We start from the raw sequence: 16,430 nt of genomic DNA, 5'->3' as shown, positions 1-16,430 counted from the left end.
TAATGAGAGATAGACAGGGATGTGCGAGCCTCAACATGATTCCGATCTCGGTCGACTAGAGAGAGAGAGAGAATACAGTTTGGGCACCCGCCCAGGTAATATGTATAACGTCCTGTTGTCTACATACTGTTTCACCCAGACGGGTCGATAACTCTTTCAACTGATTGGAAACCTTTCAAAGAACACTACGTATGAGATACATGTCCGCAGGTACATGTATAAAATGTTAGAACACAGTATAAGGATCAATAGTTTCAAATCAAAGATTAGTTAAAGGGGGAACTGTCATGAATTTGTAATTTGTTATGAAATCAGTTGACTACCATATAAACATTTTCGCTGCTTCAATTTTTTTATGGATTTCTGAAAACAAGTTAGGCTACATTTTCACCCTAAAAACATTGGCATTTTGTACACATACTATGAATTGCAAAATTGGACACATTTAAAATTTTGATAATACCGGTGTTTGCCCTTCCTTAGTGACTGGCCAGCAGGACTAGTCCGTCTGAGTTTTCACTAGTCCCTATTTAATTTTTGCTTTTCAACAATGTACTAGCCAGCTGGAGTGAATTCTGACTAGATTCTGACTGGTCCTCATTTGTTTTAACTGGCATTTGGCCAGCGGACCACTGTTAAGGGAGAACGCTGAATACTGTTTAAAACACAATCCATGGACATGTCCACTTGTTGTAAGAATTCTTTAAACACAAATTTAAGAAACAATGTTCCAAAATTGTCAATTTATTGTTTATAAAAACTACAGTGAATGGTTTCAGCATTATGCTACCTGACTTTAATTTGCTGCTCCATATTACTATTAAGTGTGCACAAAACATGGCTTGTCTAAATACATGGCTATAATGCAAATCTGCTGGACCAAATCTAAGCCAAAACTGCCAACATTTTGTGCGTGTCTGTTTTAATGTACTTTTCGTATACAGACAAAACTGTGAGTTATTAACTGTTTTTGAGGCCAAGTATAGACTGAATATTGTGACTGATCTTTGGTGCATTCATTATTCCTAAACTGAGAATATCTTTAAAAGGATTTGTGCATGAACTGTTAATGCTTACAAAGAAACGATGCGGAAGTTATTGCAGTGCAGAACAGTCCAATTTCCTGTATAAAAGCCAATTCAATAACAGATATTGATATATTTATGGTTATGAATCTGTAAGGAAAAAACCCACAAAGTAATACGATTGATGCATGAAATTGGTTAATTATATAAAATTGTGTATACACACCAAGCTTAACGAACACATGTGCGTAGTACGCCATCCAGCGTGTAATTTTCAATTCATCAAAGTGTTTTTGTTTAAACTGACATGCACGTCAAAGCCGAACACTTTGCGTTATTTTTAAAGAGCCTATATTTATTGCGGCCACTCCCTATCGCTCATGAAATTACAAATAGCTTTGGACACGGCTACAGTACGTATGTGAACAGTTCGCCAATTGTAAATTGCAACATCGAGGGATCAATCAAATTTGCTTCAAAGATTACCTAAGTCATAATACAAGTCTGCGGGCTTCGTAGAAAAGAAAAAAAACAAAATGGCTAATCCAATTTGAACTTAATGACTTATGCATGCACGAACAACAGATGCAATTTATGTACCCATGTATTCTGTTAACACCTTAGTTATCACTGTCTGAAACCCCTCTGGGTATTGTTGGATCACTGTTAAGTAGAAGCCAGGAGATGACAGGCAAGATGGCACCAGCCTACTTGGGCTTTATTTCATTACCATTTGCAGTACGGGCCACAGTACATGTCCATGTAAGAGCCCCATTTCTAGTATGGGCCCCATTACAACAACAAATGTACCAAAGAGTCCCCTCTTTCATGAATTTTTCTTTTGAATAGAATCCTTGCAGAGCACGATTTCATCCAGCAATTTTGCTTAGCAAAGAAATGTTGACAGAACATATTTTGTGCACAGTGAATGTTGAGTAGCAAATTGTTATTTTTGAGTAGCAACTGATACATTTTGTGTAGCGTTTTGCTCTGCCAATACAAGGGAAATTGCTCACTGCCTCGCATAACGGGAAAATGCTACAGGGTAATGAGGTCACAAGCATGATTTTACGCACAAAGAACAGCTATCGTCCAATGATTTGCCTCCTTTGGTCTCCAATGAGGGCGCTTTGTTGCTGAAGTGAGGTCACTTTTTGAGAGTGTGACGTCAAGTGCAAGGGGTCTATCACTATCACTAAACGATTGGAATTTTGCAGTTTAAAAACTGTAAACCCAGAATTCAATGGTAAGACACACCCTGATTTGGGGCACTGATTTATGTTTATCTGCCTTCCTAACTACAATATGATGTTTTAAATCTCTTGCATTGACCCCCTTGCACCAAACTCAATACAACTCACTGTCTGCAAATGGTCTGCCATCTTGGTAGCAAAATTGTATGGTATGGTGAGCGTGTTAACGCGCGTTAACACGCTCACCATACAGAAAATGCGCACTACAGACTGTTAAACAAAAAGGAAAACGACTTTGGTCTCATGATTATGAATACTTTTTGAATTTAAACGTCTCTCCAAGCGGTTAATTTAGAAAAGAAATACACCAATTATTCAATGAACATTCACCAAACTTCCCCCTCATCTTTAACACTCTCACAAAATACACAGAAAACCTCCACAATACACACATGTATGTTCCAAGTAACTTGTATATTTGTTTCAGCAATATAGCCCATCAAATATTGCTCAGTCCATAAAACCAGAAAAGTCTTAAAAATCAAAACCAGATGGTTAAAATTGACGGTATAAACCGTACTCCCCTGCTCCGAACCATGAAATAGAAATAAAATACCAGTTGTTCGGAGAAGTATTCCCAGTTTATCCATCAGAGTACCATTAAAATAGGAGAAATTTCCCCTGGCCTCGCTATTCCTGTATTTTTATGGTCACTCTTTATTCCTGAGGATGCTTTATTATTTCTGGCGGACATCCGTTGATACCCTTCCACTGGTAAACCGAGATCCTCATGTTTTAATCATAAGCGGAGCACCGGGAACTGCTAGAGGGGAAAAGCGGAGCAAAATATGCCGGGACATTTATCATCCCAGATCCAGAAAACGAGCCGAGTGTCAGATTTTTTTTCTTTTTTCATTTTATTTATTATTTAGAGGATGGATTTTGAGATTCGCAGTGTTTGTTAACACTTGGGTGACTGGATGAACATTATCACTGTATAAATAAACAACTCCTGCCAGATTATCGAAATGAAAGGGGGGAATTTAATGAAGGATGAAATAACCAGACCAAAAAGCGCCTCCATTTAAAGGGTATACACTGTTTGTACTTTTTCCTAACCAAAAACACAATGTCCACAGATTTACATTAAACTTACACAGTTTTAAGATACCAATACAAAAGCTTGAAATTTTGTACAGCAATTGTACGGCTGTTTGCATGATAGTGTGTTTGTTCTTTTCTATGTGTCATCGACCCAATAAAAGCAGCAAATTTGAACGCACAACCTGCTGATGAGAGAACAAACTGCGAGCGTCTTGTGCTACATGTTTACAAGGCGCGAATACTTTTAGTACATCAATCAAGTCGAACTTACGGTTTACGTAGCGTGGACGTACGCGAATGGGCGTTTGTAAGCGCACACGGCGAATAAAAAAAAAAAATCACAGCAACGTTTGTTCTCTTACAATTAAAATCGTTCTGTAGTCACGCAACACATCAAACATGTCTGCGCCCAGGGTGGCTTCAAAACGCAGAGCAAGTTAGCGCTCTAGTCAAAATATATAGCTCTATGATTGGAACCCACTGTTTGTTTCAATCCCACAGTTGTGGTAAGATAAAATGTACATGTACGCATACCATAAAACTGACCATTAAAAAATTCATTTCAAAAGGTTGTAGCGTTTTTAAGATATTGCAGAAAAAACTGAAGCAGTGTATGTCCACGCAGGAAGAATAATCTACAATTGAATACACAATCTGGGAAAAAGATACTTGCAGTAACGTTTGTCAGATTCAAATTTGTTGAATAGAGAAAAAAAAAATTTGATAAAAATATATTTCTTTTTCCAACTGCAGTTCTTCAAAGTGAAAAGTTTCTCAAATTGCATTGTTCCATATAGCTTGCTCTGTAATTGTACTATCCAAAGCTTCCATACATGTACCTCTTACCGTAATACCAAGTAAGTTTGTATTGCCATTAACTTTCAGAGTCATTACCAAATGTATACTGACCATTTAAAGGCAGTGGACACTATTGGCAATTACTCAAAATAATGATTAGCATAAACCTTACTTGGTGCTAGTAATGGGGAGAGGTTGATGGTATAAAACATTGTCAGAAACGGTTCCCTCTGAAGTCACATAGTTTTCGAGAAAGAAGTAATTTTCCACGAATTTGATTTCGAGACCTCAGATTTAGAATTTGAGGTCTCGAAATCAACCATCTAAACGCACACAACTAAGTGTGACAGGGGTGTTTTTTCTTTCATTATTATTTCGCAACTTCGATGACAGATTGAGCTCAAATGTTCACAGGTTGGTTATTTTATGCATATGTTGAGATACACCAAGTGAGAGGACTGGTCTTTGACAATTACAAATAGTGTCCAGTGTCTTTAATGAACACAAGCTTTCAGGACGATAAAAAAAACCCAGATCATTTATCAAGTAAACGGATACTGCTCCTACTTGTATTGAAATGCCTTTAATGGGCCCTGATGTAACGAAATGTGTAATAAATCATTGAGTGCGCTGGAGATGCAATTTCAAGGGTATTATTGTGAATATGTTTTCTAATTAAGAATGACATGACTGCGTGACCCAGGCACAGTTTTTATTCAACTCGGGACCTGGAAAAATGTTTAACAAATTTACGTGTAAAGAAAAAAGTTTAGAAGGAGTCACTATCACATCACAAAGTAAATTGATTTGTATTCTGTTATTTGCCAGGAGCGAAATTTTAAGTTGCTGAGCATGATTTAGTGCCTTTGAGAGGTCTCGCTAAGAGCTTTTAAATTGAATTCACTCTTTATCTTGGTGATACCTTGACCAATTTCTAAAAGGTTCACTTCTGAAATTTCATCGTTGAGAAGGCAAGCTCGGCCTGAAGATTTGTCCAGAGCATTGACTAAATATTATAAGATTTATTTCAAACCGACATGACAGAATGTAAAAGACAATATTGTGGAGGCATGATCCTAATAAGCCAAGGCTTGTTTACTAGTGCCTTTATAGAAAAGAAAACAAAACAAAAGACACGGAATAATATATTAATTAATTAATTCATTAATTTATTAGTTAAAGCCATTGGACCCTTTCGATACAGGAAAAAAAAAAAAGTTCACAGATTTACAAATAACTTACAGTACACGTTTGGTAATAACTCAAAACAAATATTAACTTAAAAACTGACTTGGTAACCAGCATTGGAGAGCTGTTGATAAGTATAAAACATTGTGGGAAAACGACTCCCTCTGAAGAAAGAGGTAATTTCTCAACAAAAGACTTCTAGCTAGAAGTCTTTTATTCCTATCTGAAAGCACACAAATTCGTCCAACAAGGGTGTTTTTTCTTTCATCATTTTCTCGCAACTTCGATGACCGCTTTAGCCCAAATTTTCACAGGCTTGTTATTTTATGCTTATGATGGGATACACCAAGTGAGAAGACTGGGACTCTTCGACGATTACCAAACGTGTACAGTGCCTTTAACGTGGAGAAGGAGATTTGCCCTACATCTATGTTCCTGGTTTGATTGGCTGCATATTGTGCCACAGAAATTGTGTGCCACACCACCTTGTAAAGCATTTCAAAAACATAGCTGGACATACCTTGCATGAAAATTATAATAAGGTTAGAGCACCTTGAGCGTCAACGAGTAAAGAATTTGAGCGCTACATAAGGAGCCACTGTTACGTTGTTTTATAGTTCAAAATGGGATTTACCTTTTGAAAGATTGATAGACATGGTTTAGGATCATCAACCAGTTGCACCACACCCACCCAGCCTGGTTCAAATGGTTCCTCATCATCATGGGAGTTACAAAGGCCCAGCGGATGCATCTGTACAAATGAGAAAGATGGAACAAATATTTAATCATAATACAATTATTGTTACTATCATTTGTTAATGTTCAGTCGCCCCACGATGATGACTAGAGCAAGCTATAATAGATATTAAATTTGCATCGGGGATAAAGAATATTAATTTTGGTTTTTACCCATACACAGATGTGTGTTAGCACTGTATACTCAGTACTTTCCCGAGTCCTGTGAAAAAATATCACAGGCATGTTACTCGGGTGGGATTCGAACCCACGACCCTTGCAATTCTAGAGCAGTGTCTTACCAACTAGACTACCGAGGTTGCCCGGCAGCTAGAGGCAGTTCGAATCCTATGTTTTGGCAGCGGGTACCGCAACGATATAATAGATATTAAATTTGCATCGGGGATAAAGAATATTAATTTTGGTTTTTACCCATACACCGATGTGTGTTAGCACTGTATACTCAGTACTTTCCCGAGTCCTGTGAAAAAATATCACAGGCATGTTACTCGGGTGGGATTCGAACCCACGACCCTTGCAATTCTAGAGCAGTGTCTTACCAACTAGACTACCGAGGTTGCCCGGCAGCTAGAGGCAGTTCGAATCCTATATCGAAATGTTGAGACCATTTAAGAACTCACTCCTCGGTAGTGAAGTTTATAGCGCAGCCCTGATATTTGATGGAGGCAAAGAAGGTGATTGCCTTTGTGCCCCCCTGGTCATTGCCTTGGTGCCCTTGAAATGCTACAGCAGAAATTTGCCATTTCCTCAAAAGGGTGCCCTTTACCAAGGAGAAAAGGCCTTCATGCCCTTGCCCTTTCAAAAATGAAGCAGACCTGATAACGAGAAGTCCCTAAAGAAAGGTAAAGCAGTAATTCCTGGCCGATTTTCCACCATCCGCCCAGGTACATAGCAGTTAATAATAAGTAGGACAGTTCTTTTCTGAACTGAGAAGTTTCAGGAATTCCGAAATTCTATAATAAAATCGCATATGTTCTTAAAGACAGTAGACACTATTGGTAATTGTCAAAGACCAGTCTTCTCATTTGGTGTATCTCAACATGTGCATAAAATAACAAACCTGGGAAAATTTGAGCTCAATTGGTGGTCGAAGTTGCGAGATTATGGCACTTCAGAGGGAGCCGTTTCTCACAATGTTTTATATACCATCAACCTCTCCCCATTACTCGTCACCAAGTAAGGTTTTATGCTAATAATTATTTTGAGTAATTACCAATAGTGTCCACTGCCTTTAAAGAACAAAATCTGCACAGAAAATTAAACATACATGGTGTTTCCACAAACCGAATTCACATTGAAACCCCACCAAGCAATACCTAAAAACCCACACGATACGAATATCGATCTCATAATTTTTTTCAAAATAGCGCTGTACACCATAGAATAGGCTTACACCCCTGTTATTAAATAATGAGTGATCATCTGATTTGATTAAAACTGTGTATTTTAATTATTATAATTTTAAACAGCGACATAAAGTTTAGACCCAGTTGCGAACTGCTCTCACTTTTGAGTCAGTTGTTGCTGAATTTCTCAAGCTTTTGATCGTAGTCGTCTTTATACCATTTACTTTCTCATCCTCTTAATCTCTTTGTAGTCCAGACTTCAAGTCGCTGGCTCCATCTAATATTGATCGTGTCTTGTCACTAGAGTTCTAGTTTTTTGAAATAAAATGTTATTACTGATCTTATGAACTTCCACATTGTATCCTTGAGATCACGATTTATCGCCCAGTCTCTCCTTGCCTTATTCACTAGGTCCAACATTATTATCTCTTTTGGTATTAAGACAAGGGTTTGATTACAAAGACACTATGATTCATCATTTAAGATGAGGCCACAGCCAAATTGACGACTTGGGCAGTCTATGGCGAGGTCACTGAAAAAGCATAATCTTAATGGTGCAGCTAATAGTCACAGCTATAAAATCAATTGATTTGGACATGGCTTAAGTTAGCCATGAATCACTTGCTACGATGTCACAATACAGATAACTTTGGCGACAGTAAATACACAATTCAAGTGCCATGTAAAAAAAATGGACCCAGGTCATTGCACCACACATCACATTGTTCGAAAACAATTTAACGGAGAGCTGTTTCCTATATGCCTCATAAGACCGTATCTGTAAACACTTAAGAAGGGATGGCATTTGAATTCAATATGCATGATTGTTTGCTAGTGAGGTAGCTAGAGGATTGAAATACAGTGAGCTTTCCATTATTGATTTTAAACTTTCCCTTTAAGGCATTCAAGTCATTGACATTCCAAGATTGGGTTTTGAATCAAGCAGGAAACTAGCGGAGTCAAGTCTCAAGGTCTGTGCGAGTCAAGTGAAGTCCAATGGGTCAAAATGTTCAAATGTTATGTGGATGTTAAGATCAGAAAGGTCATGACTTATAAATGTAGGCACCTGTCCGCTAAAGCACTGCAGTATGTATGGCTTTAAAGGATTCGGGTACTTTTTACACAATGTCCACAGATTTACATTAATCTTAAACAGTTTGAAGATACTGATAGTAGAAAGCTTCCCTTAAAATATTTCTTGCTGAGATGCTGTAGTTTTTGAGAAATGAGTAAAACAATGTCACCAAATTTATTTAGTCTCAGTTTTAGCATGTAAAAACGTATTAACCAGTTGTGGTATTTTACCATAACATACCATAGCTGGTTCATACGTTTTTACATGCTAAAATAATTATCGTCTCACTGACGACTAAGACCAAAATGATTTTCATGACTACAGTTTAAAACTGCACTGCTGGCTTAGAGGCAAAGTATTGGTTTTTTGGAATCACCGAACTGTTTTAATCCTGTACAAATGTATACAAATTGGGTTTGGGCTTTTAGCTACGTCAAATGTTCTAATTTTTTTTTGCAGCCAAGTGGCTCCCCGACCAATCATACAAGTAATTGAAGAATTGAAGACAAATACGAAATTGGAATACTTAATCCAAGTAATGTATTTGACAGGAATACTGTTATTTTTGTGTCCATAACCATCTTACTTCGAAGTGAAATGATTCTCAAAATGCTTTATACTATCGAAAGCTGCAGTACTTCTAACTATGCAAGTTTTTATTGCCCTTAATATTAAGAGTCTACAAAACGAATACCAATTCCCAATTCACCTACATTGTATCCTGTATTTTGTCTTACAGAGAAGGCTAAAAAAAAAAACAAGTCCACTTACATAAAATAAAAGCAGTTTATAGTGTGTTTTTTTAAAAACATTCTTTGAAGGAAACTTTTTTATCAAGTTCATTGTTGAAGGACCACCCAAACGTTCACATACATGTAAACTGTATAACTTTCCACACAAAACATCCAAACCAAACCGGGAGGAGTTCAAAGTCAGATTAAAGAATCTGATAATACTGTAAACACAGGCCATATGGTAACCTGTCAACTACCACACGGAACTGTTTTTAAAACATGGCCACATCTGGTTTTGTTCTAAGCCAAAAATATTTCCAATCTGCCCTGGTATTTTGTTAGAATTTGGTTCCCTATCACCTTCCAATACCCAGAGGGAACCACGAGTTATGCGTACAAAAGTAACATCCAGGTTTTTGTAACTGGTACAAGGCCTTGAAGGGGCACTGAAAATAATAATAATAATAATTTTTCGATTTATATAGCGCCTAATAACTAACACTTAATTCTCTAAGCACTTTACATTAGTGCCCTGGTCATAGGGCCAATAACATCCCTTTTTAATGTTTCTCAGCTCCCTTGGGAGTATACAACCTGGGCAATAGTTTATATCGCTCCAAAGGCTTTTTCATTCACAATATCAACCTCTACCCTCGCAGATACCCATTTATACCCCTGGGTGAAGAGAAGCAATTATAGTAAAGTATCTTGCTCAATGGTTTGAAAATTAGGTTGCGCAGGTGCCTTCCAATTTGTGAGAGGTACATTGTAAAGCCTTTGGAGCTTACAAAAATCAATCCAAGATGTCGGCTAATTATTCTTCAGTGAGCAGTGCTCACCAAAGCATGAATTATTTTCAGATTTATTGGTGTCATATGAAAGTTGAGTCCATTAGCTATCCAAACAAATAAACCTTTTCCCCCAGAATCATATATTTTTTATTTGGCAGCCATTTCAAAAGTGTATAGTTTTTTTGAGACACACGGAATACTCTGCTCGTCTTCAGGAGAGAAAACAAAATCCAGACTTGAGTGTGTCTCCATCATAGCGGACTCCCATCCATTTAGCCAACCTCCCTCCCAACATCGCAGTGTTATTCTTACACTCATCTCATATCGATTTCCCCGAGTACAAGGACACCACTCAGCTTGGCTTGGCTCTTCCCCCGGTGAGACGTTGTCTAAACTACAAATCCAAAGTCAACCCCGTCCTTTTTCCTACTTGTCAATTTCATCTTGACTTTTCTTGTTTTAAAGATGCACTGTCCCTTGACTACTCCTCCCTACTGACCCAAGAAAGATCGGGTTTTTATACATTTTCTCCTCTGGAAAGCAGAAGGCTTGCTTCGCTTTACATTATTTCAAAATTTAACGTACATGTGGTACACACGGTACACACATACAATGATCATAAAATGTGATGGATCAAGCTACAAATAAATGAGCTGTTTTTCAGAAATATAAGTAAATTTTCAACGATTACTTTTTTAATTTATTTCATTTTGGCAACTTCGCATCTTGCTTTTTTTTTAGTAGTCCCACATTTACATGTGTTTTTGTACAACATCCCAATGAAATGAATTTTGACGTTTTTCTCCTGGGATACACAAATGCAAATTACTTTTTTAATTTGTTTAATTTTGGCAAATTCGCATCTTGCTTTTTTTAGTAGCCCCACATTTACATGTGTTTTTGTACAACATCCCAACAAAATGAATTTTGATGTTTTTCACACGAGATACACAAATGCATTGCAGTAAATTCCCGCAAACGGTTCTCCATTCCAAAGTTTCCCAGAGTGTGAACTTTATCCTCATTGCCCCTTTTACCCTGACATTTAAGAGACACTCAAAGCCACCTGGGAATACAAGTAGTAATCACTATTGGACTTTACCACAACTCGGACTTCGATTACACCGTCCAAACAAAACAGGAAGACTTTCACCTCTCCCCGAATGTTGTTCTTTTACTTTTTGCTGATGTTTAATGGATAGTGGCAATATTTATTTGTTTTTATTAGGTCCCCCTGCAACTGTCATGAACTTCTTGTGTGTTGCTCACTAGACATTTCAAGGCAAACAGAATCACTGAAAGTATGGGGTCTGGAGTCTTACTCCCTTATTATGCAGGCACTCCAACAACTGCCCCTCAGCCCCTTTTCTCAGGGGAAACTGCAGCCATGGGTAGAATCTCTAACTTAAAGACACTGGACACTATTGGTAATTGTCAAAGACCAGTCTTCACACTTGGTGTATCTCAACATACATGTATGCACAAAATAACAAACCTGTGAAAATTTGAGCTCAATTGGTCGTCGAAGTTGCGAGATAAATATGAAAGAAAAAACACCTTTGTCACACGGAGTTGTGTGCTTCTCCAAATCTAATTCTGAGGTCTCAAACTCAAAATCGTGGAAAATTTCTTCTTTCTCGAAAACTACGTCACTTCAGAGGAAGCCTTTTCTCAATTTTGTTTTCATATTATCAACCTCTCCCCCATTACTCGTGACCAAGTAAGGTTTTTTTTTTGGCCATGAAATATATAAAAATTAAATAAATTTAACAAATCAACAAAGAATTTTGTTAAACTGTCAAATATGCTATCATTAAACCTGATGTAATGGTCACAAATTAAGACGTGATTGGAAAATGGGGTTTAAGAATGCTATAAGCATCCTCACCTCAAGTTTTAATTTGTTTCAATGTTAAATTTAACCAATTCACTAATCCTTTTGTGTATAGTGGAGGTTTTCTTACTCAGTTGCTCTAATCTCCACTGCCTAACCAAAGAATCTTTTTTCTTGGGCCTATTACAGACTTTTAATAGTATTGACACGTTATATACGTTGCTCGCCCAAAAGTATAAAAGAGAATTTGGTATCATCTTCACAGAAGTGTACTCTTTAAAAAATAACAAATAAACAGCTGGTCGGTCCTTTTTTTTTTTTGTTAATATTCAGAGTTAATAATATATTCAGCGATAATATTTATTCTAGGACAATTTTACATAAATTTTGTTTCTGATTTGTTCTCCCGGTGTACCGTCAGTGAATTAAAAAGTATACTCAAGCACTTGTGTTGACTTAAGGTATTGTAAAAACAGTCAAACTGAGGGAAGGGGGAAATGACCAAAATGGAACTTCAGTTATCAACAACCGAATCGCAGGAAGTCTAACAATAACAAGGTGATGTTTACCATAAAAATACAGTTCCTAACCACAGCAATTAACATGCAGTATGTTGTGCAAGGTGTAGGATTAGAGGGGATAAAACACACACATGGCATTCATGATTTACTTTTAAAATACATGTAGACTCAAATACAAGTACCAGGCCTGATACTTCACAGAGGCAACAAAGGCATTTGCCCCCATGTCATTGACTTGGTGCCCTTTAAGCTTGGGCGATATCACGATATTATCGAATATCGCGATATTAATTTGGAAACGATTTCGATATCGGATGGATTTGGTTTTAATCGAAATATCGCGATATATCGCGATGTATTTGCTAGCTGAGACATCTTGCACCCCATACATGTAGGTTTGGAGTAAAACCAGAAGAATAGGTCATTAGAACACCTCTCTTATGCTATGACTGTCTCTTCTACAACTTTCACTTGGAGTTTGAAGACTGATGATGTCAAATTTAATTAATCGCGATTATATCGAACATCGCGATATAATGCCGGCGATATATCGTGAATAAAATAAATCGATATCGCCCAAGCTTAGTGCCCTTGAAAAGCTCCAGTAAAAATGTACAATTTCCTCACAGGGTGCCCTTTACCAAGGAAGGAGAAAATGCCTTGGTGCCCTTGCTCTTTCAAAAACATAGCCCGCATGTACATGTACCTGCATGTTTTAAATGTCAACTCTGTACAAATGTAAGTACCCTGAAGCGCTGAAAAGTTTTAAACAAACGTGAGGTAAAGCAGTCCGGTTCAGGCGCCATTGTTTATCGGTGTCTCCTTTCCAGGTGTTTTTTTATGAAAGGGAGCGGCGCAACGGCCATGGGAGTGAAGCTGGCAATCTATTCATCTCATACCGTAATTTTGTCCACTTTACAAATGCAAGGCCAACTCTCAAAATGAAGTTGTGCGACTTTATGCTAATACTATGAAAGCTCAATTAAGCTTGTCACATTTCACTTTGTACATATTCGGTAATTGTGCAATTTGCAAATGAAAAGCCTGCAGTTATGAGAATGTCGGACCTTGAATTTTAAACCAGAGTCTGTCTTATTTAGTCTCGGACGGCGACAGTTACAGTTCCTGCGCTTACAGTCTCGAGTGCTGTGCAAACTATTAGAATTTGAGTAGATACTCCATAAAGCCTGTCTCTATTCCAGAGTGGATTATAAACAAATGAAACTTGCGGCCGTTAGAGACAATTCAGTGTACTTCACAAATCACTTTATTTGTTTTGTCCACTCCACTAAAAAAAAGAAGACTTCAGTGAAGAGATAATTAATCACTCCAGAAACTTCAGGAATAAATTTATATGCTCTGGCAAAGTCAGTACACTCACAAAGGGCTCCAAATTAACACTGGACCACAGTATTTTAAGTAACGGGCCAGTCAACTCAAAGCCGGACAAGTCCAGCAGTCTTCTATTTTTTTAATTCAATATCTTTGTTTAAAAAAAAAGTTGTTCAAATGTCGAGTACGAGTCTGGTAAATATCAGTTAAAGGCAGTAGACACTATTGGTAATTACTCAAACAAATTATTAGCATAAAACATTTCTTGGTAACGAGTAATGGGGAGAGGTTGATAGTATAAAACATTGGGAGAAACGGCTCCCTCTGAAGTAATGTAGTTTTCGAGAAAGAAGTAATTTTCCACCGATTTAATTTCGAGACCTCAAGTTTAGAATTTGAGGTCTCGAAATCAAGCATCTGAAAGCACACAACTTTGTGTGACAAGGGTGTTTTTTCTTTCATTATTATTTCGCAACTTCGACGACCGATTGAGCTCAAATTTTCACAGGTTGGTTATTTTATGTATATGGTGAGATACACCAAGTGAGAAGAATAGTCTTTGACAATTACCAATAGTGTCCACTGTCTTTAAAGGCACTGTACACGTTTGGTAATTACTCAAAATATATATATGCGCATAAAACCTTACTTGGTCACGAGCAACGAAGAGCTGTTGATAGTATAAAACATTGTGAGAAACATAGCTTTTGAGAAAGAGGTAATTTATAACTAAAATAATAAAAGACTTCTGGCCAGAAACATTTTATTAATGAAAGATATTAATGGTATTAATGAAAGAAAAAAACACCCTAGTCACACCGTGGTCAAACAAAGTTGTGTGCTTTTAGATGCTTGTTTTTTGAGACCTGAAGTTCTAAATCTGAGGTCTCAAAATCAACTTCGTGGAAAATTACTCCTTTCTCGAAAACTACATTACTTCAGAGGGAGCCGTTTCTCACAATGTTTTATACTATCAACCTCTCATCATTACTCATAATCAAGAAAGGTTTTATGCTAATAATTATGTTGAGTAATTACCAATAGTGTCCACTGCCTTTAAGTGCTACCACTATCTTCCTCATATTATTTGTGTGATACTGATTTGAATGAAAGGTGTTTGTATCACAGGTTTCATTCTAAGATACATCCTTTCCTCTTGGTACATGAAATAATAATAATAAATTTGATTTATATAGCGCCTAATATAAAGTAACATAAAACCTTCCATACTAAAAAGGATTTCCAGTGAGTGCAACTGCAACCAGCATTGGCGGTGAACTACAGACAGTATGATTTTGTCCCCCTTTCCCTTTGAATGAAAATGAAAAAGTGTGTCTCTTACCCTAAGGAAATCTGCAATGGTACGCCCCAATCCACATGATCCAATACCATCAGAAAAATCTGGGGGGCTTTGCACTTTTTGCGGTTGACCCACTGATGAAGCTAATTTAGGATTAATTTCACAAAGGAGAACAGGTCAAATTGGACTTTTCTTTTGGGCGGCTAATAAAACATCAGGGGGAAAAAGCAGACATCCCCTAAGGAGGTATCAGAAGAAGAAGAAAAATTTGTAAAAAAAAAAAAATTCCGAAAAAAAAGAAGCTTTTTCCCTATTGGGTTTGAGCTTTGAATTGCCTTGGAGTTAAATGATGGATTGGTAAATGGATTCTGGAAGAACAAGCAGGTCAAGTATAGAATTGGATTTCTGTTCCACCCACAGTTTTTTTTTCCTTCCTTTTGGCACAATTGCTGAAAAACCAAATACTGATTTGATTATGTGGCGATATAATGGTTTATCTATCGGCTGCATTAACATTCTCTTTGGGTTTTTAGAAAGAAAAAATGGTGCATTATACAGAATTAAAGGAAACAATCCATTGTGGGAATAATTATTTTGCTTTTTGTGTCAACAAGATTTTTTTTTTATATTTGAGAAAGGAATACCTTAACCCAAATCCATTCATACAGCCATATTGTAGTTAAAGGCAGTGGACACTATTGGTAATTACTCAATATAATTATGAGCATAAAACCTTTCTTGATAACGAGTAATAGGAGAGGTTGATATTATAAAACATTGTGAGAAACAGCTCCCTCTGAAGTGATGTAGTTTTCGAGAAAGAAGTAATTTTCCTCGAACTTGATTTCGAGACCTCAGATTTAGAACTTGAGGTCTCAAAATCAACCATCTAAACGCACACAACTTCGTGTGACAAGGGTCTTTTCTTCTTTCATTATTGTCACGCAAGTTCGATGACCAATTGAGCTCAAATTTTCACAGGTTTGTTATTTTATGCATATGTTGAGATACACCAACTGTGGAGGCTAGTCTTTGACAATTACCAATAGTGTCCACTGCCTTTAAGTATAGTTGTATCAGAGATGTAGCGACCATGGGTTGTGTTCAAGCTACACACAAAATGTGTACCTGAGAACAAAAGAGGTCCACATACATAATGTAGGGACTTAAAACACTATGTGAACTTACACACGTCCACAAAGTGTTAGTTACAGTGTTGAAGAAACAAAGGAATGTCCTGCGTGCAAGACTTCTCACTCTTAAGTTTTGGCGATATTTTGAAAAAGTGACCACCTTTTGAAATGAAATTTTCAGATGTTAGTTTTATTGTTTACAATTACATCTACATTTAAAGGCAGTAGACACTATTGGTAATTACTCAAAATATTTATCATCATAAAACCTCGATTGGTAAAGAGTAATGGGGAGAGGTT

The 16,430-nt window shown here is 37.1% G+C and overlaps 1 protein-coding gene across 1 annotated transcript in view; it reads right to left on the bottom strand.

The window, feature by feature from the left end:
* The window catches only part of LOC117290474 (E3 ubiquitin-protein ligase ZNRF3-like), an 80,758-nt gene that overhangs the window by 43,618 nt on the left and 20,710 nt on the right, over positions 1 to 16,430 (bottom strand). Inside the window, exon 2 of the mRNA XM_033771889.1 lies at positions 5,943 to 6,059. Within this exon, the coding sequence (XP_033627780.1) occupies positions 5,943 to 6,059 (117 nt within the window). The remainder of the gene's footprint in view (positions 1 to 5,942; positions 6,060 to 16,430) is intronic.

This window comes from Asterias rubens, chromosome 5, assembly GCF_902459465.1.
Source record: "Asterias rubens chromosome 5, eAstRub1.3, whole genome shotgun sequence".
Classification (NCBI taxonomy): Eukaryota; Metazoa; Echinodermata; class Asteroidea; order Forcipulatida; family Asteriidae; genus Asterias; species Asterias rubens.
Note: the sequence above shows the minus strand (reverse complement) of the source record. Positions and strands in the feature narration are given on the sequence as shown.